The sequence below is a fragment of the Mastigoproctus giganteus genome, chromosome 3 (assembly GCF_048544385.1).
Source record: "Mastigoproctus giganteus isolate SK-2022 chromosome 3, ASM4854438v1, whole genome shotgun sequence".
Taxonomy (NCBI): domain Eukaryota; kingdom Metazoa; phylum Arthropoda; class Arachnida; order Uropygi; family Thelyphonidae; genus Mastigoproctus; species Mastigoproctus giganteus.
The window spans coordinates 47153825-47181040 of NC_143577.1; the positions used below are offsets into that span (position 1 = coordinate 47153825).

The window sequence follows — 27216 nt, forward strand, 5'->3', positions numbered from 1 at the left end:
AGATCACCGCGCAGGTGCCTAGTCTCCAGCCACTGCAATTTGCAGAACTTAAGCCTCTCTTGGTAAGAGGATCCCTTCATTCCCCTCACCAATCGTGTTGCTCTTCTCTGTACACGCTCAAGCAAATCTACATCCTTCCTAAAATGAGGCCTCCAGACCTGTACGCAGTACTCAAGACGTGGCCTGACCATTGCCTTATACAGAGGGACAATCACCTCCTTTTCCCTGCTAGCAAAATTCCTATATATCATTGACAAAACCCCATGACCTGCCCTAGCAGCCTGTCTACATTGCTCAGAAAACTTCATATCTGACTGCACAATTACTCCCAGGTCTTTTTCATTTTCTACCACCTTAAGTATATGAGTTGTATAATGTAAGTGTTGGTACAGTTGGTACGTTTCTCATGGGTTACTTCTACCGATATGCAGTACTTTGCATTTGTCAAGGTTGAACTTCAGTTGCCACTTCTTAGCCCATCTGCCCAAATTATCTAGATCCTGTTGCAGTAGCACACTGCCATTACTGTCATTAACAACCCTGCCAACCTTCGTGTCATCTGCAAACTTCGACATTAAGCCTGATATACCTTCATCAATATCATTGATAAATATACAAAACAACAGTGGACCCAACACCGAACCCTGTGGGACTCCACTAATAACATTAGTCCACGAAGAGCAGCACCCATTGATTACCACCCGCTGTCTTCTCCCACTTAACCATCCTTTTATCCATTGTAGCAACTTACCCTTAATACCATTCTGCTCCAATTTGTACAGTAGTCTTCCATGCGCAACAGTGTCAAAAGCTTTCCTGAAATCCAAGTATATGATATCAAAATTATTTTTTGCATCCAGTTCCTTTGTGACCACATCATAATAACCAATCAAATTTGTCAGACAAGACTTTCCCTTAACAAACCCAGTGGTACGTTGATTACTCCGAACCAAAGAAAACGAATAGATAGTACAACCTCCAGTGTGCTATGCATATATACAGTATAAAATAAATAAATAGATAAATTTAACTCACACAACCTAGATTTTTAAGCATTATAAAATAAGTCGTGTTTCCAGTTGCTGTTGTTATACTGCAATTTATTTATGGCATGGAAAACTGTTTACCTTCAGAATCCTGTTTGCGTATTCGTGCACATATCAGAACATTTTACTCTGTGGACACTTTGCATACAATAATACATTCGCCACTGAGAACAAGAATCGCCAGTTATACTGGCGATTAGTTCTTTAATAATAAATGCGTTATGTCTGATTTTCACTATTCGCATTTTAATATAAATTCCTCTAAACGCAGTTTGAATTCAAGGGATGATAAACAGAGAAGTGGACTCAGAAAAATAAATAGTTTAAGTCCTGTTTTCTATTATAAAAGTTCTTTCATATTTAAATGTTAACTATTCATGAACTGTAGTATATACGAATATAAACGGCAAATATGAATATTTTGAATGAGCGCCAAAAATACTATTATTATTATTATTATCCGTTTATTTCCGTAAGGAAACCACCCCGGGACGGCAAAGTGCCAGGAGGGTGCTAAGTACATATCAGGATACGAGATACTACGTGCAGTGGGTTACATATACTGAACACGTAGTCTCGTCCCGAAATATTATATACACATTCTATGTTTAATATGTACGGTATTTACACATTAATGATTCTGTACATACATTATACAACTCATATACTTACAATTCACTAATAATTCCATCTATAATTTACATATTTACATAACTGTTACAGAAGGTATATTTTTCCAGTCAACAAATTATTATTGTTCCTAAAGCAGAAGGCTTCAATTTTCTTCACAATTCTTTGGTACTTTGCAGCCGATTCATATTTCGGTAAGTCTGTACGAATCCTGGAAGATCTCTTTCCGGTATGTTGCATCCTCACACAGTTTTTCGGCATCTATGTGTAGTGAGTTAAATATTTTCGCTGCATTTGATGGGAAGAATCTTTGCAGGCTACTAAGATTGTTCAGGACTGAACGCAGTGGATTATTTAGTTCTCCGCAACGTCTAGCAGTGGCACGCGGTTTAACTAGAATATTATCCAGGACTGGAGCATCTACTCTGCCTGTGAGCATTTGTGCGAGAGTGTGTATGTTCCTGTTAATTGTCCGCTGCATCCAGGGTGTGATGTTAAGGTTTGAGTAGAGAATGGCCCTTGAGATAGTAAAAGGGTGGCCAGCAACTCTGTTAAGCCATCGCAAGAACCAGTACTCGATCCCAAGGACGGACTTATAATGTGAATCTGGAGCTGAAGACCAGATTTGCGAGGCATACATTGCAATTGGCAGGACACACATTAAAATGTACTTGGTCGCTAGTTGAGGATCCCTAATTCCTACCAGTTCCTGTCTAGTACTTATAAAACCAGACTAAACAAGCAATAAACTTATTCCACACCTAAATATGTATATACTTATGACAGCGACAGAAATAACAAAGTGCATGTGTGTATATATATATATGATCGGTCTGTCTGTTTACGGGTTCCAAGTGGTTATTCGATAGTACAGTAATACAGACGTTTGAGATGACTTTGGTTCGCGCTCTTATGACCGCTAAATACAGTAATGTTCTTGTGTTTCCTATCTTGTCGACTAGTCTAACCACATGTGGCCGTCCCGGAATAAACAGAACATTCATTCAACGATCAAAGAAAATTTCACCATCTCCGAACAAAATGACTGGATAAATGACTGGATAAGCATCGTTCAGTCCCCGAAATGAGCACTGTGTCAAAAGTACGCACGACATGTACGTGCTCGCAACCAGTCTACATGCATTAAAGAGAAAGATCTCGGAATTCGTGGGGTGGGGGGGCCTACCTTACATCGTTAATTACAGCCTTGAATGAAAAGCTTACTACAGTCTGTGCAATATGACATGGTGCATGTTTAAATAGGAAAGGATCCTCCTCATACTGCTAAAACATTGTAGAAAGAGCTGAACTGTCCAGGATTTCAATGATTGTTGTCAAAATTTGTTGTTCCAGAAACGAGCACCAATTGTTCAAGTCCAAACAGCGAGAAACAATTCCAGTAACACCTCCGCCAACCTTCACGGTTGAGATACACAACATTCTTTGGGCATCAGCTGGACCCAAACATGACCATTAGATCGGGAAAATATATACTGTACTGTACCGTGATTAGTCACTCCATAACACAGCTTTCCAACGTTCCAGGAACCAATTACGATTGAAAGTGCACCAAAAGCGGATGTTGTGTATTGCGTGCTGCAACTCTTCCATAAAATCCGATGCGATGAAGTTCGTAGGTATTGTCCTTGTGCCAATTTCAATTCCTGTGGCCACCCTAAACTCCAGGTTGGCAGTATTCGAGGACTGACAGGATCTACATACTATATTCTGAGCGCCATCCGGCCTCTTATTAATTTCTGGAGACTCTTCGAACGTTTTCCCGCTGTAGTATCACCATGACGTTTCCATTTGGTCAATTAGTTACTTAGTTATTTCGGTTTTTAGGAGCATTAGCAACTAAGGCCATATCGATTCGGGATATGCGTTGGTCATTCCCTGACCTTTCCGCATCCTCCGTATTTGGTGATGACGGGCTCGAACCCCGGTCTAATCAAGAAGTGTGTGCTACGCACTGCTGCTCCTTCCCACCTGGCTACGGAGGCGCCTATTTGGCGCCTCCGTAGCCAGGTGGGAGCCTCCTATTTGGCGCCTCCGTAGCCAGTAAGCCAGTGATTGCTGATATGGGATACTACAGTTTTATTGCAATAATACGAACAGATTGATTGCTAACATTGCATCATATGGATCACTTACGACAACGCCAGACTTCAATTTCTCACAGAGATTCAAGGAAACCCCCGCAATCAGGAGTCAACTTTACTCCAAGAAGAGGCCACATACCTAGCCTTAACACGCTACGCCCAGGCTGTTTTCAATTGTAGAAGAGCAAGACTTGCGGAACTCAGGGCAGAACAGAATAACGTGTCACCCACGCGATCCCTTACTGGGATAGGATAATGCAATTTACCCTGGGTGCAGGATACTCACAGGAGCACCTGCTCCTGTAATTTCCAACTCCCTTCTCCATCCTCTTCCTTAGAGTGGACTGCCTTCCCTCTTTGGTCCACTCCAACTACTGTTCCCCACATTTGACCTCTTCTTCTCCTCTTACTCCCCCCATATGCTCTCTTATCTTTTTATTTTATTTATTTTTATTTATTTTTTTTATATATATATATATATATATTTTTTTTTTTTTTTTTTTTTACAGCCTCAACTTTTTTTTTTTTTTTCACTCTTCATTTTTTTATTTTATTTTTATTTTTTTTTTATTTTATTTTTATTTTTTTTTTTATTTTATTTATGATTTTATTTATGATTTTTTATTTTATTTATTTTTATTTTCTTTATTTTATTATAATTTTCTTTTTTTCTTTTTTTTTATTATTATTTTTTTTTTTCTTTTATGGCTTCTGTCAGGTAGCTCAGGCAACCCTGGCAGAGGCAGCCAGAGTATAATGGGCAGCCTGGCTCACCTCCCAGTGGTTGTGGCGGGCAACGTGGAGTCCCAGTAGGGGCCCCGCGGCCAAGCAGCCAGACACAACAACAGAACAAAGCACAATACTACATTAACCAGACATTACACTTTTTTTTTCTGGCTGTGCAGTAGTTCTGCATTACATCACAGAGTACATATGGCGCAGATGTGGGAAACCACCGGTGGCGCCTGAACCTAAATACTATGCCACTATGCCACTATGCATCATATGGATGACTCCTCGTAGGAAGTAGCTAAGTTCAATGCCGCGACTCATCTACTGTATTTTTATTGATCTGCTTACTTTTAGCGTGATCACAGCTGCTTTTATTTCTATTCCCGATACATGGATGGCAAGTATAGTGCATATTTTCCTAAATCCTAGAGGTGTCCGGATACTTTGGACAAAAGTGCATATGACATGTGCTACTGCAGTTGGCATATATGCTGTTTTAAACACTATTTTCTGAAACTAAATTTAGTTACTTATTTCCTTAAACAAAGTACACGTGAAGTTCTGTCTATTAAAGAAAAAAATTGTGTAACGGCATAAATCGTTTAGCGTAGATTTATTTTCTCATATTCATCGTATTAATTCAAATTTAGCATCCTGGATTCTTTCTTACTTTCAGGTGTATAGGACGCTAGTGACCAAACTGACTAATATTGGTAAGTTACAAACCATTAAACTTTGATATTACTATCTAAAACTATTGGGATTAGTTATAACACACTCAATTTATTCCATCTGTATTTTCTAAATTAAATCATAATTTTCATTCATTTTTCATTTATTTATGCTCATCTTCTGTAAAAAAAATTATGCACATCTTATCGACAACAGCGTCTCTCTTGGTTGTTGTTCGTCTAGCTCTTAGGTGAAATATGAAGTAATAATAATGCCATACTGCCACAAATACTGTCACGAAGCCTGTTACAAGAGTTTTTGTAATAATTATCGTAAAAGAAATAGAAAACTTGTTTATAGAATTTATTCATTGATATATCAGTAAACAAAATTCGAAACGGCTACACTTAGCCTTTACCGTTTACAATATTCTCATCTCATCTGCAGTAAAAATCAGAAAGTGAGATGAGAAAGTCTATTGCAGTAACCACAAAGCGCTCAATGAAATACTACTACTCAGTGATGCTCTTGTACGTAGAGCGGTAGTCATGATATCGTTCTTCCACACCGTGTGATAAAGGTTTGCATCATTAAAGGGATTCGAGCACAGGCTTTTATCATGCAATGTTTGTTTGGTTTTTAGGAGCATTAGCAACTAAGGCCATATTGCTCCGCGGATATGCGGTGGTCATTCCCTGACCTTTCCGCATCCTCCGTATTTGGTGGTCACCGGCTAGAACCCCGGTCTAATCAAGAAAAGCGTGTGCTACGCACTGCTGCTCCTGCCCACCTGGCTACGGAGGCGCCTCATGCAATGTGGAACGACGATGATCATAACCATTGCGCTATCCATGAAGGCATCGCTGAGTAGTGGCCAGTATTTCATTCAAATTTTTTCACACCGCGGTCGAATTAGTCGGTCTCGGGAAAGGGTAGTATCCTATTTATCACGAAATTCCCAATTTTTTTGTCATTAAATCGACTAGAGAATGCATGCAATTTACAGAAATAACATTCGAGGTATGTATGAGCTTCGTTTCGCGTATTATTGAAACTAAAAAAAAAAAAAAAAAAATTCTCGTATTTCTGTGGTAGCAGTTTTGGTTATAACTGCTAATCTCAGGCGGAGGGGGTACTACAGAATCTACGGGAGGCTGTAAGGTTCAAAGTGTGCAGGAGAACAGGCGGTGGAGGAGATGGTTGCAGCATCATAACAAATCAAAGGAGCAAATCTATTTAGTGCTTTATAGGGAGATAACACTTACTGGTATCCCAGCAAAATTTGTGAGTTATAGAAGTTTCTCTGAATGTCTACGGTTTGCTGTTTCTAAAAGTCGGTGTCCGGATTTCAGTCTCTTTACAGACTTAGGAGATCCAGCAATACTCTCTAGGTTTTTCTGGATTAGAAAAGGAGATAACTTGCTGAGAGGTTGGTCTGAAAGTGAGTGCAAATTTAGAAATGCATGAAACTCTGTTGTCGTTGAATTTGTTTTCAACCTCTTGGGTTGTGAGATGTCAAAATGAGTATCATTTTCTGGCCGAGAGCTTGTCTGCTCTAGAGGTAGAAACACATTGTGCTCCATATTTGCTCCTTTTGGCTCTTGGCAGATCAACTTTTGTGCCGTTTGCGGCCCCGCCACGGGGAGGCAGGAGCAGTGCCTGGTGTGACCAAGCGGAGTTTAGTAACGATTAGTATTTAAGGAAGAGAAAATGTAAAGAAAGATGCTTTCCCTTTTTCGATCTCTACAAGAACTTTTTTGGCAGAAGATAGGAACTCAAAAAGAACTACTAGTCGCTGTAAATAGATCACTCAATGAAAGATCGCACAGAAAAATCACTGATCACAATTCGCTTGGCACCCGGGGCCTTATAGTTATAGTTTGTGAATGAATGAAATAAGAAGTACAAAACAGCCTTTCCCACAAAAAAAAAAAAAAAATCATTTAAAAATTATCACGATAAAACGTAAAAAAAATTAAGAGCACAAATAAACATAATCGATATTTGCATTTGGGGGATACAAAAAAATACTCATCACGAGTAGGATGCCAAAGCTTTAGTGATAAAAAATGAGATCCAAAAATATATTGAAAAGACATATTTTCAATAAATAAGTTGAAGACCGCAGGCCTCTTAGCTAGTCAGACCATTTTCAACTAAAGCTTCTCAATTAGCGTACCTTGCCGTTGGCTTCAAAAGATTAAGACACTCGCTGTTAGAAATAATGTATACTAACTTTATCAATTCCAAAAACTTCCTCACCTACTTTTTTGTAACAGAGTTGATCCCTTTTCTTTGGCACTAGCGTTCGTTTTCATGGATTATCAATCTCTGTTCGTTTCATTCTAATGAAGACGTATATACTGTAGTATCCAGTATACTACAGTATATACCTACCTGAAGAGACCGCCCAGTACAATATCTGTTTCATCCTAAACTTCAAACATGAGAATGGAGAAGGTTAAACATCAAGAAACAGAAATATTGAACTACCTACATATGGTAAACTAACTACGTCGTCTGGCATCTGTCAGCGTTTCATAGCAGAAAGATTGAAATAACTTGACTGCAAAACGTAGCTTAGTGCCAAAACTAGCTAAACAGCTTTCTTCTTGTTCCAAGCCTACGAAAATAACTGGAAAAGCTGAACAGATTAATAACTGAATCTGTACGATACAAACTCTTAAAAAGGAAATATTTCAGTGTCTCTACATTTAGAAAGGCCTGCAAATTGAAACTTATAGAATGGGATGTATGTTCTAATATGTTACCATTTCCAAGTTTGATAAGCTGCTTTAAAAACTAATATCCATCACATGAGCATTTTACTCAAACTGGGAAAAAGAACACACATTTATTTATTTTGTAATTTTTTCATTTATACAAATAATGTGCACTTATTTAATAATAAAATGAACAGAAGGCTGGTCATAAAGATTGCAAATATCATCGTCATACCGCGGTTGCGTGAGCTGGTGGCCAGTTTGATGTCACTTTAAAATAACAAAGAGCGATAAAAAAAAAAAAAATTCCCAATGCGGGTACAGCTGAAAAAATGGATGCTTGATTAAATCTGTGGTTTAATCTCTTTCTTAAACAGCGACGCGCACAAATAAAAGATTCAATTCAGCACAGCCACATTACTAACGCAGGGATTAAAATAACAGGCGACTCAAGGTTATCATGACCTTGAATCGCCTGTTATTTTATAGTTAATTGCAGAAAAAACGAAACTTGGAATCTTTATTATTGCGTGCGAGAAATTAGTTAAATTTGTCCACAGTACATTAATAAAATCAAAATGTCATCTAAATTGATAAACATTACACAAAACTCGTTATAATTATCCCTTAAGCAGAACAGTTAATTTTTGTCATCCTCCATGTGGATGGATTCTATCTCTCCCGAATATTTCATTGATACAGTAGATTGTCGAAATAACGGCGCCCGAAATAACGGAACATTCGAGCTAACGGCACATTGAGATCAGATGTTTACATACAGGACAGATGTCTTGCAGTGCTGAAAAAAAAAAAGAAAGCGGCAAGTCACGTGATTACTGTATTTATTTGCGTTCGCCATATTGAAAGAGAATTCTGTACTGACATCACGGACTATACCGCTGTTTTACATTTATTTTAAATTAAAAACTCCTCACTATGGCTCCTAACGTTAATAAACCTCATACAGAGAAGAAAAGAAGAACAACATTAAAGCTTAGTGATAAAGTTGATACAATCCAAACTACTACATTAGGGTCACCCGGAACTGCCTATCGATTTGCCTGTCTTGGTGGGCAAAACATCCAAGTTTCTGGGGGTGGGACAAACCTTTCTATCTACCCTGAGACCGATTAACTCAGCCACGGAGTGAAAAAGCCCATAAAAGTTCACATAATCGACGAGATTCGAACTCGGGCCTTTTCCACACGGTGTGGGAAGGACGGTAACGATACCACTGTGCTACCGCGCAGACTAAACTTGATAAAATAATAAAGAAAATAGAACGGGCGGGGCGTAAGCAGAAGTGTATTAATGGCAGAATATAACATTGGGTCGTCAACATGTTTATGATTTTGTGCAGTTAATAAAACTGCATTCTTAATCTCTATTTTTTTTATTTAGCCTCATTAGTTCTGCATTAAATATATTAAAAATAAAACTTTCTAGATAACGGGAAAAAAAACTTGCAGAATAACGGCACCTTGAATCCCCAAAGGTGCCGTTATCCTGAAAGTCTACTTTATTTTGCCTGATACATACTGTACCAGACATGCATTCTAAAAATTGATATTACAGTACATGACATTTGCTGTGATTATGCTTATTGTCATTCGTTTAAAATTAACTGAACTATTATTTAATTTAACCACTGACGCTACCTGTTAGTCATTATAAACAACACCTAGTGAATGACCTTGAGCCGCCTACTGTTTTTGTCCTTACTGTAACAGTTTCCTCAAACTCTTATTTATCTCAAAGCGTAAACGAGAAACTATGAGGTGTGTTTGAAAAGTTCGTGGCCTGAGTATGAAGAGTTTATTTGAGGGACTGATAACATATTACTTTTCAACATAGTTCCCTTTGGAGTCCATACGCTTTTGTCACCGATGCTGCAATGAGTTGAATCCAGCTGCGAAGAAAGTTCTCTTGAGCCTCCAGAAATGCATTCACTGCAGCAATGGCATCGCTGTCGGTAGAAAAATGGATATTAGCCAGGTATTTTTTCAAATTAGGAAATAGCTGAGAGTCCGATTGTGCTAGATCTGATGAATATTGGGGGGAGGGGGGGGAGAATGGCCCAAGATATTAAAGCCGCATTCATGCAGTGCAGCCATATGACAGACTTATGAGCAGGCGCGTTGTCCTGGTGGAACAAGACTCCTTTGCTGAGTTTTCCGCGGAATTTGTCTTTGTTGGTTTCACGCAAACGCCTCACAAGGTCTGCGTACATGCCCCTGTGATTGTCTAACCTTTCTGAAGATAATCAAAGCTTCTTTTCGGCCAGCATGTAGAAGTACTCCTCACAAAAGCCGCCAGACTGAGACGGATATGTAAGCAACATCTGCACCATGTAACAGACAAATCCACCATGGTGAGATACATTTCAACAATAGTGTATCCGCCACTTCTCTATGCTGCAAAGATTTGAGTATCTGCTCTCCTTCTACCATCAAACCAGTTTTCTCATCCGAGTATTGGCTTCTCAAGTGGGCGTGCCACAAACTTAGCCTGCCTTCCCAGCTCCGGACCACCGATATGGCCAATGCACTTAACATCCCAAGGCTCATGTCGCTCATTAATGAAAGGAGGCTCGTCACAACAGTCAAACTCATGACGGGTCTCATCTCCTCCCCCTCCTTTTAGGAAAACTGTGCATGGAGGATCCCAGCGGCACGTCTACGAGCAATCCCCCAGTTATGTCCTCTGAAAATACGCCTTCATCTGTCGGACAGGTTTCTTCCTCAGCAGATGCTATCTCGAGTCCAGGATGTCGACTTCAACAAGTTCTGTCGGAAACAATATAGGAAAGGAATACTCAGTGGGGTGGCCAAGGCTACTACAATTATAATTTGAGTCTTGAGCAATATATATTCTTAACCCAAACAACTATGTACATATTTATGCACTTCAATGCATATCCTTATAGTATGCATTTTGAAACAAATGGTTGCACACTCACTTAATGTTCTATATAAGTAGTATACTCAAGTCATTTCTCCATTTTCCTGTACTTTATTTCACTTATTTATCATTCTATTATTTATTTATGTATTTTGGCTTTTGAGGCAATAATGTCTTTGTAGTACATTGTTAACCCCTGGCCACTGTGCCGTGACGGGCTGTTGCAACTACTATTATGTTAAATTTCATTCTTAGCGTTGCAATAAAGATTCTTCTAATCCAATAGCAATATTCACCAGAATCCCAAAAAAACGATGCCATCAACTTGCCAGCAGAAGGAATCAACTTGGTTTTCTTTAGAAGTGGAGAAGAGTTGTGATTCCACCGTTTCGACTGCTCCTCTGTCTCTGGTTGACAGTAATGGGCCTCAGTCTCATCCATGGTTGCAAACCTCGCAGAGAAATTTGCTGGATCTGCTTGAAAACGATGCAAATATGCGTTTTTGATCTGCTGTCAACAACTTTGGGGCCCATTGTACTGACGCCTTTTTCATAGCTAGAACCTCTGTTATTATGTGTGGAAGACACGTTCAGATGAGATGCCCAAGACACTGGCAATGTACGGAATTGTCACTCGTCGATCACACATCACCAGATCATGCACACTGTCAACAACTTCTGAAGTAATCGACATTGCAAGTTTTCCACAACGTGGGTAATCTTCCAGGCTCTTCCCATTAAATTCCGCCCCCCTCCCCCCACTTCCTTTGATGTTAGTCCCTTTTTTCCCCAAATATTGGATGATTGCATGGCGAGTGATTTTATCCTCCATCTTTCCTCATTTACACAACTATGTTGACCTCAGGTCCTGTAATAAAAAAAATAAATAATAATAATAAAAAAAGATGTTATTGAAACTGCATGAAACGTGTGATTTGCTATTTGAAGTGTACAGAAATTAAGTCCAGAAATTTTTTAACACTGTACAATTACCTTTTCATACTCAGGCTACGAGCTTTTCAATTCTTCCCCTCGTCAATACATTAAATGTATTACTTCGACCTTTTCTGGCGTTTATTAGCTGAGAATAACACTGCCGGATGCAGCCACTTATAACAGTTATAACGGAAATCTCAAGCATATAAATAACATCACTTACCAAAACTGATAATGGTATCCTTCATAACTAATTTAAATTTCCTTTACGTCGTTTTCGCTTTTTTAAACATTGCTTGATGTTAAATAAAATTAAGTATCTGAGACGACGAGTATAACGTTTTCAAGAAAAACCACATTTATTATAATTTCTGGAACTCCAAATTTTCTCACGCCTTAAGCCAATCATGCTTATTAGTAAATCCGTAATGAGAGAATTAGTACAAGTAATATATTTAAGTGAAAATAATTAGAATAGTGACAAAGATATAAAAATCGATAGTTCGCCAAAGTCCTTGTTTAGAAAAATAAACAAAATTTTATTTCATATTTTAGCCTGCATAAATTGTATCAAATGCAAATGTGATTAGCATTAATCAGGCCAAACACTGCACATGCAAAACACAATCGAGCTTCGGTTCTGTTTATACTGCAGCACGACCACTTAAGTCAGATCATCATTATCATTATCATCATCTGTCATCGTTCCGCTATTCCACGGGTCGACGTATGAATCCTCGCCACCATGCACTGTCCGTGTACTTCTCTCCGTCGTCGATTTCACTCGTTTCTTCCTCTCTTAATGACATCAGTCTTTATCATGTCCTGCCACCTCATAAAAATTGGTCTCCCCATTGGTCTTTTGTCCCTTAATTGTAAATCAAACATTCCTCTTGGCAAACGCCTCTCGTTCATCCTCTTGACATGTCCACACCATTTCAAACGGGACCTTTCAATCCTATTCTGGAGTTTTTCAACCTGAATTCACTCCCTAATTACATCATTCCTGATTTTGTCGCATCTGTCTTTTCGGCTATGCTCCTCACAAATCTCATTTTTGCCCCCTGAATTCCGCTTTCATCCTTTTTCCTCATAGTCCAGGTTTCAGATGCATACGTCAGAATTGGTACGTAATAGGTCTGATATCTAGACTTCTTACACTTCTGTGGTATGTTCCTGTTCCAGATCAGATCTCTTGTCTGCCTATAGAAATTCCCACCCGCTTGTATCCTTCTACTTATTTCTTTGTCTATCACTCCAGTCTTTTTAATGGTGCTTCCTAGATACTTGAAGTTGTTAACCATTTTTAGCTCTTTCCCTACCATTATAATGTATCCATCAGGCTCGCCACTCCCCTTTAGAACTATTACTTCACTCTTCTGCTGACTGAAAACCAGTCCAAATTCATTGGCCATACTAGCCCATATATCAACTTGCCGTTGCACTTGTTCTCTGATTTCTCCAAATATGCAGAGGTCATTTGCGAAGAGAATGACTTTCATCTGGTCTTGTACAAGTTGTTCCTCCACTCTATATTGCACATCATTCATGACACCTATGAACAGTAGTGGTGACAGGATGCCTCTTTGCCGCAAACCTGATGTTATTTCGAAGCTCTCCGTCAATCCCATCACTGTTCTTACTTTGCTCACTGTATTGGTATACATATTATCAATTCTCTCCATAAGATGTTTCTCTATCCCCAAGTTTCTCAAAACCTCCCACACTTTCTCTCTCTTCACGGAATCAAACGCTTTCTTTATGTCCAAAAATGCCATCCATAATTCTTTTATTTTGTTCATAACACTTTTCCATCAGTTGCCTGATGCAAAAAATTAGATCCACCGTCGATCTGCCAGGCCTAAAGCCATATGTTCCTCGGCCATCCTTTTTCAATGTTCCTCTTATCTTCCGCTCTAACACATGCTCTAGCTTACTCACATGTGATGCCTCTATAATTGGAACACTTTTTCCTGTTCCCCTTCTTGAACAATGGGATGATCAAACCTTCTTTCTAGTCCTTCGGCGCCTGTCTCTCATCCCAGATCTTGCGGAACAGTCTGTATGTCCACGCTATCCCTGCCTCGCCTATGGCCATCAGCATCTCTCCGTTTGTCTCATCTATACCAGCAGACTTACCTGTCTTGATGTATTTCCATGCCTTTACTACATCATTCCACGTCAAGTATGTGTCGTGTCTTCTCTTTTATGATTAACCTGCCTTTGTCCATTTTGCTGGCTGTCTTGCACGTTCAACAGATTTTTTCAAAATACTTCTTTCATGTTTATCCCATCTCTTCATCCTTGGTTATTAGGTTCTCATTCTCATCCATCAAGTATTTGCTCTATTCACCATCTCTTCTGCTGTTCCTTACCATACTATACATCGTCTTTTTATTACCGTCGATATCTTGTCGTACAGTTTCACTCCATTCTTTCAACCACACACTCCTCATTAACTATCCTCTTGGCCTCTCTCTCTAAACGGTTTCATATCTCTCTTTATTCTCATCATTTCTGTTCTGGAAATAGGTCCTGAATGCATTATTCTTGATTTTCATAGCCTCTCTCGTCCTCTCATTCCACCATGGGGTTCCTTTCCATCTCCTTCTATTGCTTGTCCTTTCAGAAACCTGCTCTATCAGTCCTACTATACAGTCTTTGAATGCTTTCCATTCTGATTCCACGCTGCCCACCACTGTCTTAGGTACAACTTTCCTGAACTCTTCTCTGAACATCGCCCTTTTTTCTCTTCTTTCAACTTCCAAACCCGTAGTTCTCTCTCTCTCTCTCTCTCTCTCTCTCTCTTGTTATTTTGATCCTCTTCAATTTAGGTAATCTTAAAACTCCAACAACTAATCTCTGATCACTACCCAGGGAGACACTAGGAATGACCTTGACGTTCATTAGTCTTCTGTGTCGCTCTTTATCCACGAGTATATAGTCAAGGAGGGATTCCTGTTGACCGTCCCAACACTTTGTGACTCTTTCTCTTCTTGAACCTGGTGTTTCCTGTGACAAAGCTGTTCCGTAAACAGAAATCCAACAGCCTGTCACTATCATCATTCCTAGGTCCCCAACCATGCGGACTCAAAGTATTCTAGTCCTTGTCCCTCCACTCCGACTTTTGCATTCAGGTCACCCATGATGACTATATCTCCACCTCTGATGTTTTCTTCGAGCTTGTCCTCAAACTCCAGCTTCTCCATTTCTTCGCAACCGGTTTGCGGTGTGTAACATTGTACAATCTTCAATTTTTCGCTGTCATTCATTTGCAGTTTAATTGACATGAGTTGTCGCTGATATTATTCACCTCCAGTAGCCTTTTCTTAATCCTGTGATCTATAATGATGAACCTTCCAGACCAATATAGGGTAGCCTCCTCGTAACTCTCTACACCCATTTCCTTTCCATTTTGAATCACTCAAAATGAAAAGGAAATGGGTGTAGACTTAGGTCAGAGCGGTTTGAAAATAATCACTTTGACAAGAATGTAATCACTACCCGTATTTAGCAGTCACATAGGCTGTAACAACGGTCGCCTCAAAGGCGTGTACTTCAGCCCTCTTGTTCTGACCATTCGGCTACGCCAGGTCTAAATACTGCATCAGCCAAAATACTCTTATTTCTCAGATTTCGCCCATTGCTAAAATGCTACTGTCCAATATCGCCTTCATATTTCTCAGACGCAAATAAACAAGCTCTTCACAAATATCCTGTTTTTTTTTTTTTCACGCCTATTTTTTTTTATCCGAAGGTTTAATGCGAATGAACCTATCTTAATGAGCCTAAAGATAGTACTACGATTTACTATTCTTCAATACTGCAGACGTGTTTTTTTCTATAGCCTCACATTTTGCAGATATTCCAGATTTTATCAAATTTTGATCAAAAGGGTCGATGTGACTGACCTTGTTCTCTAAAGCATCAAAATATGTTCCGTCAGATTTATGTCCGGAGATCTAGCTGACCACACTATTCGAAGAATTCGTCAAACCTCGTCATTTTTTCGCTAAACCAGTAATTACAAGCGGAAAACCATTATCGTCTGTGTAAAACGAATTCAGAGCCTATAGCACCTCTGACAAACCCACACATGGGGTTCAAGAATCTCGTAAAAACGCGCCTCTGAAAGATGTGAGGATTCATGGCTATTTCTGATGAAGACTTCCCAGGCCATCAATACCATCACACAGGGCAGTGGTCCCTTACCGTGGTAACATTAGAAAGACGGAAGCATATTTATACCATGTTCTCTGCAGATAACAATACATCGAGAATCAATATCAAGACTAAATCCAGACCCATTTGTAAAGATGACATTGGCATGCTGGTTCTGGCACCACATTGAAGAGATACTACTCAACTCAATACTTTGGTTTCAGCTGCGCACAAAGTGAAAAAAAGATTATCCTATATACTGATAAGAAGAATTAATTACCGTAGTCATATTGACTACGATAATCATCACTTATCACCAATTTAAAAAGGGTAAGAACCTAAACTATAGTTCGTCTCATAGATTCTCCTTTCCTGAATCCTTGTGTACAAAATTTGCCTTGAAAGTGATGTCATGGAGTTGCTGACAGCTGTATAGAGTTGTCTGACTGCTATCTCAACATGATGTTTTCCTGTTAGGGGAGATATCATATGGAGATTAAACATCATTTTCATATGATGTTTAATACTTGCATCATGCTTCACAATGTTTTAACTAGTGATAGGTAGCCTTTCTCACTATATTAGCTATTTTAAAAATTCACGAAAAAGGTCACGATTTCGACCGATCAATTTTTTTCAAGGTGCTTTATTTTAAATAAAATATGCTAGTTTTAGAAATATAATTTTCATTATAATAAATACATTATGTAAGTAAATACATAAACACTTAAATTCAACTTAAAATCAGCCAATGATATTTTTGGCATTGCAGTTCTTCAGAAAATTATATATTTTATTTCTATTAATAGCTAACAGAGCAGCAATGGCTCAATACGTTATAAGTAACAATATAGTTATAACTACCTTATAAGGTAATTCAACATAAAGTTATAACTACATTATAAGTAATCCAACATGATTACACTAAACTATTAATTTCAGAGACTCTTGAAATTAAATTACATCAAAATTCAGTCAATGTACATCACCCCAACCTCATATCAGATTCATGGTCTTTCACGCGCATGCGCCAGGATCGCAACTGATCTCCGTGCTATACAATTCCTCCGAAACACCCGCGGTTTCCCTTTCCTGTAATTATGACCCTTGTCGAAAAGCCCCGTCCGCAGGGAAGTACAAAATTCTTCAGTCTCTTAATGTTTTATAGGATTTTTTTATGTTTTAATATTAGCTTTTAAATTATTAAAAGTATGGATTCACTATGTATTTATTTGGTCTCGAATCATTTAAACTGTTTTTAAAATACGGACATTTTGTATTCTCTAGCTCAAAGATTTGGGGCGGTGATTCGATGTATTTTGGGGTCGGGCTTGGGGTCCGCGGGTCTCTGATTCCGGGGTGCATTGGATCCTGACCTGCTCTACGAGGGAGTGGAATACATGTAATCTATTTGTATAATTATTCAACTACGGAGAGTATCAACACTGAAGTGTTCTACAAGACATCACAGAAGTAAATCTTCCATATCTAAAATAATTTTATTTCTATACACTAAGATCATCCCTTTGCAGATCCCTGTTTTAAAGTATGGTGTTAATTAGGATCTGAACTGTCAATTAGAATTCTGTGATTTCTTTTCCATAATAAATAACATTTAACAAAGTATTTTTTAAAATTATTTTTTGAACCTTCCAAATCCGGCAAATTTCAGAACCTAATCCTTGCCGGATTTTGGAATTTTCCGATTTTCGGGTGACCATATCATAGTCATAAAAAAACTGCGAAATTACTGCATTTCTTTCCTGAAACGTATTGTACATAGCACTGTACAATAAATATATGAAAAATGTTGTGTAGTACACTAAAATAAAATCATTTCACCTTCCAAAATATTGCACACCGTACACAGTACGATATATTTTTGAGGGGAAAATAATTATTTGTATCACACAATTGCTTCACCGAAGTTCCAATATCGAGCGTCTTTGAACATTTTCCGCAATAAATAATGATTTGTATATACTTTTTAGATGCAAACTTCTGGGTTATTTACTTTTCTTTTAAAGACCATACGGACAAGTACAAACTGAACTACCAGATTTCGGTTTTTCCACTGTAATCCAAAAATGCATATTTTAGGCAAAGATAAATAAATAAATAATAATAATAATTAAATCAAGATTGCTTCCAACGATCATCTCTGGATCCCCCCCCCCCAACGATCATCTCTGGAGATCCGAGATTTTGAGGTGGCAACTCTAGTTTATCTAGTAATTTATTTATTTTTTGTTTATCTAGTAATTAAAGATAAATAAAAATAAAAGAAAGGAATTATAAGCTTTTAAAGCTATATAATTATTCAATTAAATAAATATATTCTCCATATATAAACGATAAAGATTTATTTATATGATGGCCACTCAATGCAAAAACTAATAATTTCCTCGATGATAGCAGTAAAAAGTATGAAGGAGTAACGTACGAGGGTAGACCGAAAATTAATGTCTCTTACTGCCTAACATTTGAAGGAATAGAGAAAAATCAAAAAAGGAGGAAAACGTACGTATAGATTAAAAAAAAAAGAAGCTGTATTTAATCTGCGGTATCATTTTTCTAGTACGCATCACCTAACTAAATGCATACATTGCAGTTTCGCTTTCTTTACGCTAAGAGGAGTAACTATCTCTTAACGGCTGCTTTAACAAAAACAACAACAAAAAAAGTCTTCTGGGGCCGGATCTGAAAGGAATATGCCGAACAACTTCAAATCCGGGCAACGAAATTCCTCTCAATGTTGCACGGCTGCGGTAATGCCGTACGTTGTCACGTTGAAGAAATATTGCTGAATTGGCAGTGATTACTCCTTCCATTTTTATTTTAAGCTCATCCAATGTCTCTATGTACCCAACTGAATTAATTGTGGCCCTTTTTCCTAAGTTTCAGTGTGGATAACACCCATAAAGTCCCAAAAAAACAGCCAACGTCACTTTTCGGGCGTCGATATAGATTTCGTGACGAAATTTCTTGGGCTGTCTCTTGTTTTACGGATCATAGTGGTGAATCCAGGATTCATTACCAATCACAATAACGTTTAAAAGTCCATCCTTTCGCGTTTGAAACGGGGAAAAAGTTTTATTTTGCGAATTGCGCACTTACCAACTAGAAACTGTTATCCGTATGTAGAACTTATTTGGAACTTTCTCGGAAACCTGAAGTTATGAGCTGAGGTTATGAAGAGGCATTACTTTTCCCACCACCCTCATAAATTTGTTTTTTATATGCACAGAGAATTTATTATATGTAAAAATAAAAGTGTAAAATTAAAAAATAAGTCACCAGCAAGTAAAATTTCATGAAAAGACTTATTCATGCAACATTTCTGGCAAACTTATTCATGGAACGTTCCACGACGATGATGATGATGGAACCCATAGTCGGGCCCAAGAGAAAATTAAATATAACTCCATTAAATATAATTTAAATACCGTTAGAATGAATTTATATATTTAAACTAACATAAAATTGATTTAAATTCGATATTATGTTTTAGTTTCAAGGTAGCAGTTTTATCTATTTAGATAATTGTTATCTTTTGATAACCAATTTATCTTTTATCAAAGATGTCAATTTATTCTAACTGCATTTAAACTATACTTAATGTAATTTCCTCTTTTTGGTCTGTAGACTGGTTTCTACAGTGGACTTCAAACGAGCCTAAACCTGTTTAGTAACTAAGTAAACCGGGAGAAGGGTTTTGTAACTTGACCAAAAAAAAAAAAATTTTATAACCTAAATTTGTTTACCATGTAGATATAAGGTTCCTTAGTCCAAATTAATTTTTTTTCTGTTATTACATTTAAAAATAAAAAATATGTTTCTGACATAATTTTTTGGACACCGGTGTGGTACTTATACAGCAACCACAAGAATAAAATGTGTACCTGGAGCTCCTACCTGCAAGTAAGATTTTAAGTAGTGATATTTGCTCAGCATTCAGTTCTATTATGAACAAAGTTTTAATCAGTCATTCATTGCCCAATTAGATTTATTCTGATTAAATAATTCTCAGGAAATAGCCAACTATGTTTACATTGTGAACAGTTGCAACTCCACTGGTCAGGCAATGGTCAGGCCTTTTTCAAAGAAACGGTGACAGTGCAACTATTTACCAGAATTAAACTGAATTTAAAATAAACAAAACGATGCATCGGAAAATAACATTAAAATTTATTAAAGATAAAGAGATATCTTAATAAAAAGACGTAAAGAAAATATCCATAATTTATGGATTAGTGTGTGTGTATGAAAATAGCAAATTCCTCATATTATTCTGATACATCAATGCAGCAGTATTTAAAAAAAAAAATTTAAAAAAAAGAACAATTTTTGAATTTCTCAAATGATATTTCCCGAACATATCTTTATTTTCAGAACAGCCAAGAACGCAACGTGAATACGAGGATAGCTTTACATTCAAGATGTTCTTATTCGAATTTATAAACATGTATTCCTCTTTAATATACATAGCATTCTTCAAAGGAAGGTGGGTGTCTCTTCTCAGGTATTATAAATATGTAAGTAAATATATCTATGTTAAAAGTGTGATTCTGTTATTCTAGTAATAAGCTGTAATAGGTATATATAAAAAGATCATTTAACAAATTGAACTTAAATCATGCGTTCAAGGAATACATTATTTTAAAATACTGTACTTGTTACTACTTTCAGGAAAAACTGGTTTAATGTTTTCAAATAAATGACTTCTGTTCAATTTGGCTAAACCAAGACACTTGCGCTTTTAAGGAGTATATCAGAACGATATATACTCCCCTCCAAAAAAGTATCCTGACTAACGTAAGTTATATCGATGTCACTGCCGCTCACTTCTATAGCCTCTTTGGCTGCTATGACACACTTCACCGTCCTCGGTAGGCTTTCCACCAACCAAAGATAGACTGCAAGTAATAGACTGCATATGGGTAGAAGTAACCCCAGAGAAACGTACCAACTGTGTGGTACTACACTTAAGGTGGTAGAAAACGAAAAAGACCTGGGAGTAATTGTGCAGTCAGATATGAAGTTTTCTGAGCAATGCAGACAGGCTGCCAGGGCAGGTCATGGAGTTTTGTCAATGATATATAGGAATTTTGCTAGCAGGGAAAAGGAGGTGATTGTCCTTCTGTATAAGGCAATGGTCAGGCCACGCCTTGAGTACTGCGTACAGGTCTGGAGGCCTCATTTTAGGAAGGATGTAGATTTGTTTGAGCGTGTACAGAGAAGGGCAACAAGATTGGTGAGGGGAATGAAGGGATATTCTTACCAAGAGAGGCTTAAGTTCTGCAAACAGTGGCTGGAAACTAGGCACCTGCGCGGTGATCTGATTGAGGTGTATAAGGCCTGAAATAGGTTGAGCACGCTGAATTCTGATGCGATCCTTCCACTTGTTCAGATTACGAACCTATGGGGGCATAAATTCAAATTAAGAAAAGACAGATGTAGAATAGATGTGCGGAAATTTGCCTTTAGCCAGCGGGTGGTTAATTGCTGGAACAAACTTCCATCTGTCGTTGTGGAAGTTGATAGGTTAAATACATTTAAGAAGGAACTGGACAGGCATTTGGAGGGAATGGTGTTTTTGGCTGATGCTGCATAAGCAGCTTCAGCCAAAAAAAAAAAAAAAAAAAGTAGTAGTAGTAGTGGCATGTGATGCAAGAAAGCAAGTTGTCACTTGCTTTCTTGCATCACATGCCACTACTACTACTACTACTTTCTCCTCCATTCCTCCTGCAGTACAGCGACCAATAACTACCGATATAGTACATGACAGTCGGGCCTTTTTTAAATTGCACATTCATGTCCATAAACCATTGTCGAATAACACCGGCTGTATAAATAGAACAGTTTTTCCCAACCTTTAGTCTGATACGGACCACTTTTTATATTTCAAGCGGAAACCACGGATACATTTTTATTTAAGGTTAAATAGATAGAAGCCACGGACCATAAAACCTATTAAACTATGCATAATCATTTTTAAATACAGTGATACATACTTATACTTCGCATTCTGTATGTAGCATATTCACACGAGGCCAGAAGTTTATTGAACTCTAACAGGAAGCTAAATGTTTTTGTAATAATTGAGAGGAAATTGGAAGAGAAATTATTGAAGCTAAACATAAGAAAGGCACCTAGGGTGGATGGGATATATCTAATTACATTAAGTGAGACAGCGAAGAAAGTAAGTAGACCCTTAGCTATAATTATGAGAGCATCCTTCGATTCACGGAGGTCCCCACGGACTGGAGATGTGCAAATATATCCCCAATTCACAAAGGTGATCAAAGGATGACACGAGTAATTACATACCTGTTAGTTTAACTTCTGTTCCAGGAAAAATTATGGAGTCACCGGCTGAAGAAGTAATGCAAGATCATCTAGACAAGACTGCAGTTATAGTTCAGACACAGCATGGGTTTCTTAAGGGGAAATCTAGTCTGACCAATTTGATTGGATACCACAATGTTGTCACAAAAGAACTGGATGCAAAAAATAATTTTGATATCATATACTTGGATTTCAGGAAAGCTTTCGATACTGTTGTACATAAAAGACTGCTGTGAAAATTAGAGCAATGTGACATTAAGGGCAAGTTGCTGTTATAAATAAAGGGACGGTTGAGTGGGAGAAGACAAAGTGGTAACCAACGGACTCTGCTCTTTGTAGACTGATATTATTAGTGGAGTCCCCCAGAGTTCGGTGTTGGGCCCATTGTTGTTTGCTATATAGGTAAAGAGCATGTGTGCTCTGGATTCATTCTGTATAATCTATTATATAGCACAGAGCGAAACGGAAAGTAAAATAAAATAAATGACAAGTTTAATGTTAAATAGTAAAACAGAATATGCTAAATACATACATTACAAAAATCTTTCGGTTATTATAGTAGTAACCTTCATCAGTTGACTGAAAGTTTAGGAACGTAGAACTTAAGAGCGTGTAGTGCCAGTCATGCACAGTAAACTGCGGATGTAACAACTAACTGTTTGAAGTTGAAGCGTGTAGTTGTGACATATGTCAACGTAGCCAACCTTTGTCAGCCTTAAAAACGGTTGCAACGGGCGGACACGACATCCACTGCTTCTGTTGACCGAAATATTAGAGCATATGATGTGCAACGACTACCGGGCGCACTGTCGGTAATGGCGGGACCGATCGACAACTATGACATTGCGGCGTGGGTCAATGTCGTATCGTGTTGACCAGAAGTGCTCAGCAATGGCCGAATGTTCTATGTCCGCTAAGCGGATGACTCTTTCGTATTCTGAGATACGTTTACCGAGCCGTCTACCAGTTTTTCCGACATAACAACCAGTGCAGTCACGGCAAGAAATGCGGGAACCGGTGTTTTCACTCTAGAGATGAGGGATCGCAATTTCCTGCCCGGGAGCTGTACGCACTTTATCCCATGAGATTTCAGGACCCTAAAAACCTGCTCTAATAGGTTCGGGTAGTATGGGATAAAGGCGCTCGCAGTGGAGGCATTACCTTGAATGTTCCAGTTGGTCGCTACGTGGTCACGTGCCTGTAGGTCACACCTGTCTAGGGTACTGGTGGGATAGTCACACCTCGCAAGATCCGTCTCGACCCTAGTAATCTCGGTGCGCCTCTCATCCGTAGAACTAGAGTGGGTGCAAGTTAACAAGGTCCGCGCAATGCCAAGAAGGTGGCTGCGTGTGTGTGTGTGTGTGTGTGTGTGCTGACCGGTAGACTGAACTAACTGGGGAACCCATGGCTGTGCCGTGCATCTGTTGGTAAATGGAGTCGTTGAACATAATATTATATTGTTTTCTATATTTATCAATAATATTGATGGAGGTATGTCAGGCGCTTAAGTTTGCAGATGATACAAAGGTTGGCAGAGTTTTTAATGACAGTATTGACAATATGCTACTGCACAACAAGATCTAGAAAATTTAGGTAGATGGGCTGAGAAGTGGCAATTGAAGTTAAACGTTGACAAATGCAAAATATTACATATATAGGTAGCAGTAACCCAAGAGTAACGTTGCAACTGTGTGGTATTACTACACTCAGGATAGTGGGGAAAAAAATACCTAGGGGTAATTGTGCAGATATGGAATTATACGAGATATGGAGTTCTGTAAACATAAAGGAAGAACGTAGAGCTGCTGGAACAAGTACAGAGACGGTCAACAAGATGGTGAGGGGAACAAAGTGGTGCCCTTAACAAGAAAAGCTTCAGTTCTGCAAATTGCAGCGTCTGCAGACTAGGCACCTGCGAGGGGATCTGATTGAGATGTTTAAGGCTTTGAATGGATTCAGCAAGCTCAATGCTGATGGGATTCTTCCTCTCGTTCATATTATGCACTTGAGGGGACATAAATTCAAATTGAGAAAAGACGATTGCGTAACAGATGTGCGGAAATTTGCCTTTGGCCAACGAGTGGTTGATTGCTGGAACAAACTTCCATCTGTCGTTGTGGAATTGATAGCTTAAATAAATTCAAAAAAGAATATACAAACTTTTGGAGGGAATGGATAGGTGAAACGGAATGTGTGTGTGCGCGTGTTTTGTTGAACTGTGTAAGCTTGCTTTCTTGAATCATTATGCCACTACTAATGCTAAAAATATATGTTGAATTGTTACATGCATACCTGTATCTTCAGGGCGCCTCCGTAGCCAGGTGGGCAGGAGCAGCAGTGCGTAGCACACGCTTCTTGATTAGACCAGGGTTCGAATCCGTGACCACCAAATACGGAGGATGCGGAAAGGTCAGGGAATGACCACCGCATGTCCCCGGAGCAATATGGCCTTAGTTGCTAATGCTCCTAAAAACCAAATAACAACAATAACAACCTGTATCTTCCATCACTGTTAATGGAATTTTTCTTACCGCAAAAAAAATTAAAAAAAAAAAAACTGTTTTATTTTCAAATGCAGCTACCACTTTCATAAGATACGCAGACAAAAGTTGGGAAACACCGGCATAGAGCAACCGGCAACATTATCCTGATTGATATTAACACAGATTGTATCAAAGAAGTGCCATGTCGTAGGGAGCATGAAATTGTTGGAGATATTACTGTAGGCGTCGGCGTTCATGGTTCTCTGCACAACCATCAAAGGTCCAATACCATGAGAAACAGTCCTACACCATAACTCCACCTCCTCCTCCGAACTTCCTTGTTAGCACAATACCAGGCGTTATCCAGGAATCTTACACGCCCACACTCGCCGATCTGTTCATTTAAAAATCTGAGACAGCGCCAGAACAGGTGTTTCGAAGAATACTGGCTTCTCATCAGCTGGCGAGTGGCCAGCTGATTAGAAGCCATTATACTTTTTAAATGTATACCAGTTTCACCAATTCAAGTGATGCTACAAATTTAAAGATATTGGCAACTTAAGCAGAACCGTAGATAATGGTCTTTCTAAGTCGAATGAACCCCCAAGCCTTAGCGTCGATAACTTGGCGCTTGATCTTCCGTGTAAGCAGATAGTCTCTCCATTATCGTAATCGAAAACAGGTAATGCAAAAGAATTTATTTCAAACTTGATTTGAAATAAATTTGATTACTGCTTTGAAATACCCCTACAATTAAAGTAGGGGTGTGTCCCTCTCCATGATCGAAATCGAAAGCAGTCAATGCGCAGCAATTTTAATTTTATTTAAAATTTGACAATAGGAACAGGAGAAAGTGCAGTATCAAAGGAAGTCAAACAGCTCTGAGAATTGGTCGAGTTAGAAAAGCGATAGAGGTAACTAGTGAAATTTAACGGAATGAGACAGAGAGATTTGAAGCCAAAGGACAAAAAAGAGATGAAATTCCAGATTACAATGTCTGTAGCACGGAATAGAAGACCGGACATATGCACAAGTACACAGCTCGACAAAATTAACAAAACAAAATGGTTTTCATGAATATTTTATTGTGAACGGTGTTGCCGAAGGAATATTTGATATAATAGGCAGCCTGCATTGAAAAAAATTCCGAGTAACCAATCTAAATCGATCTACCACGTTGCAGAGAAGCACGTTATGGAAATTATTCATGCCTATAAAAACACTGGTTCCGAACTCATCACTTTATTCCCGTTTTTTGGCTTGCTCATTGGGACAGCCACATCTCCAGCACTCAGGATGGCAAGTCATTGTGGTTTAAAAAACTATTTATTCGGGTCATCCTGAAAGTTATTCCATCTACCCATATGTATTGTGTCTGTAAATTGCGTGTGTCCTCTGGTTGATTTGTCTGCTTTACTGGATGAAACACCCCAGGTTCCGAGATAAAAACCTTGCTGTCTACGCCTGAAACCGACGAACTCGCCCACTGAGTGAAAAATACCCATAAAAGTTCCTCGTGTCATTGACGGGATTCGAATCCGGGCCTTTTCCACCCGATGTGGGGAAACAGTGACGATACCACTGTGCTAGCCGCGCAGACTCTGTCGTTTAGATGATTTTTTGCCGATGTTCTTTCGCCCAGTTGAGGCTAGAATCCTGTGTCGTGGTGTTAGCAATGGGACTCTAGTGGGCCGGCGGCTCCCATAACCTATTGCAACTAATGATTGCCTAATGGTCTTGGTGGAGGCGTTTCTGTCACTTCCCTCGTTGAAGTCGGCGATAATTTGTACCACCGTCGCTCTCCCGTTGGCTGAAACAATACGAGACAGACGTCGAAGGCAACGTTCATCCACCACTTTTCTCCGCCCACAGCGCTGTCCACGATGAGATGTTATTCCGGAAATGGCGTATTCCCGATACACTCTTGATACCAGGTTTAGTGCATTTTCTGTACCACAACCCGATAGAGTGACCCACGTGTCGGGCACTCACTTCTTCCCTCTTTCAAAGTCGGTTAACTCACGACGCTTATCCGTGTTGACATGGAATTATCGTCTACGTCAGTGCTTCTCAAAGTGAGCGATATCTCCCCCTGGGGGGCGTTTGAATTATCCATGGGGGCGTTAGGAATGAAAGGGGGCGACAGGGGGCTGATGGAGCACCATCAATGATTGCTATTACAAGGGTTTTATAGCTTATTTAAAAAATGCTGTGCCAAATATTATTACTGTTCATTGTGTCATTCACCGTCAGCATTTAGTTGGGAAAAAACTTGGTGATCAACTGCACAATTCTCTACAAACTGTTATTACTGATATAAACAAAATTAAAGCACATTCTTTGAATGATTGTATATTTCGAAAGCTTTGTGATCAAAACAATGAAGATTTTGAACGATTGCTACTTCACTCCGAGGTTCAGTGGCTGTCAAAAGGCAACTGTCTCAACAGATTTTGATCTGCAAGATATTGCTTATCTTGCAG

General features: G+C 38.7%; 1 protein-coding gene across 1 annotated transcript in view; it reads left to right on the plus strand.

Moving 5' to 3' along the window:
- The window catches only part of LOC150087933 (anoctamin-4-like), a 452209-nt gene that overhangs the window by 368069 nt on the left and 56924 nt on the right, over positions 1-27216 (plus strand). The window contains exons 17-18 of the mRNA XM_090369274.1: positions 5187-5223; positions 20295-20406. Coding sequence (XP_090225400.1) covers positions 5187-5223; positions 20295-20406 — 149 coding nt within the window. The remainder of the gene's footprint in view (positions 1-5186; positions 5224-20294; positions 20407-27216) is intronic.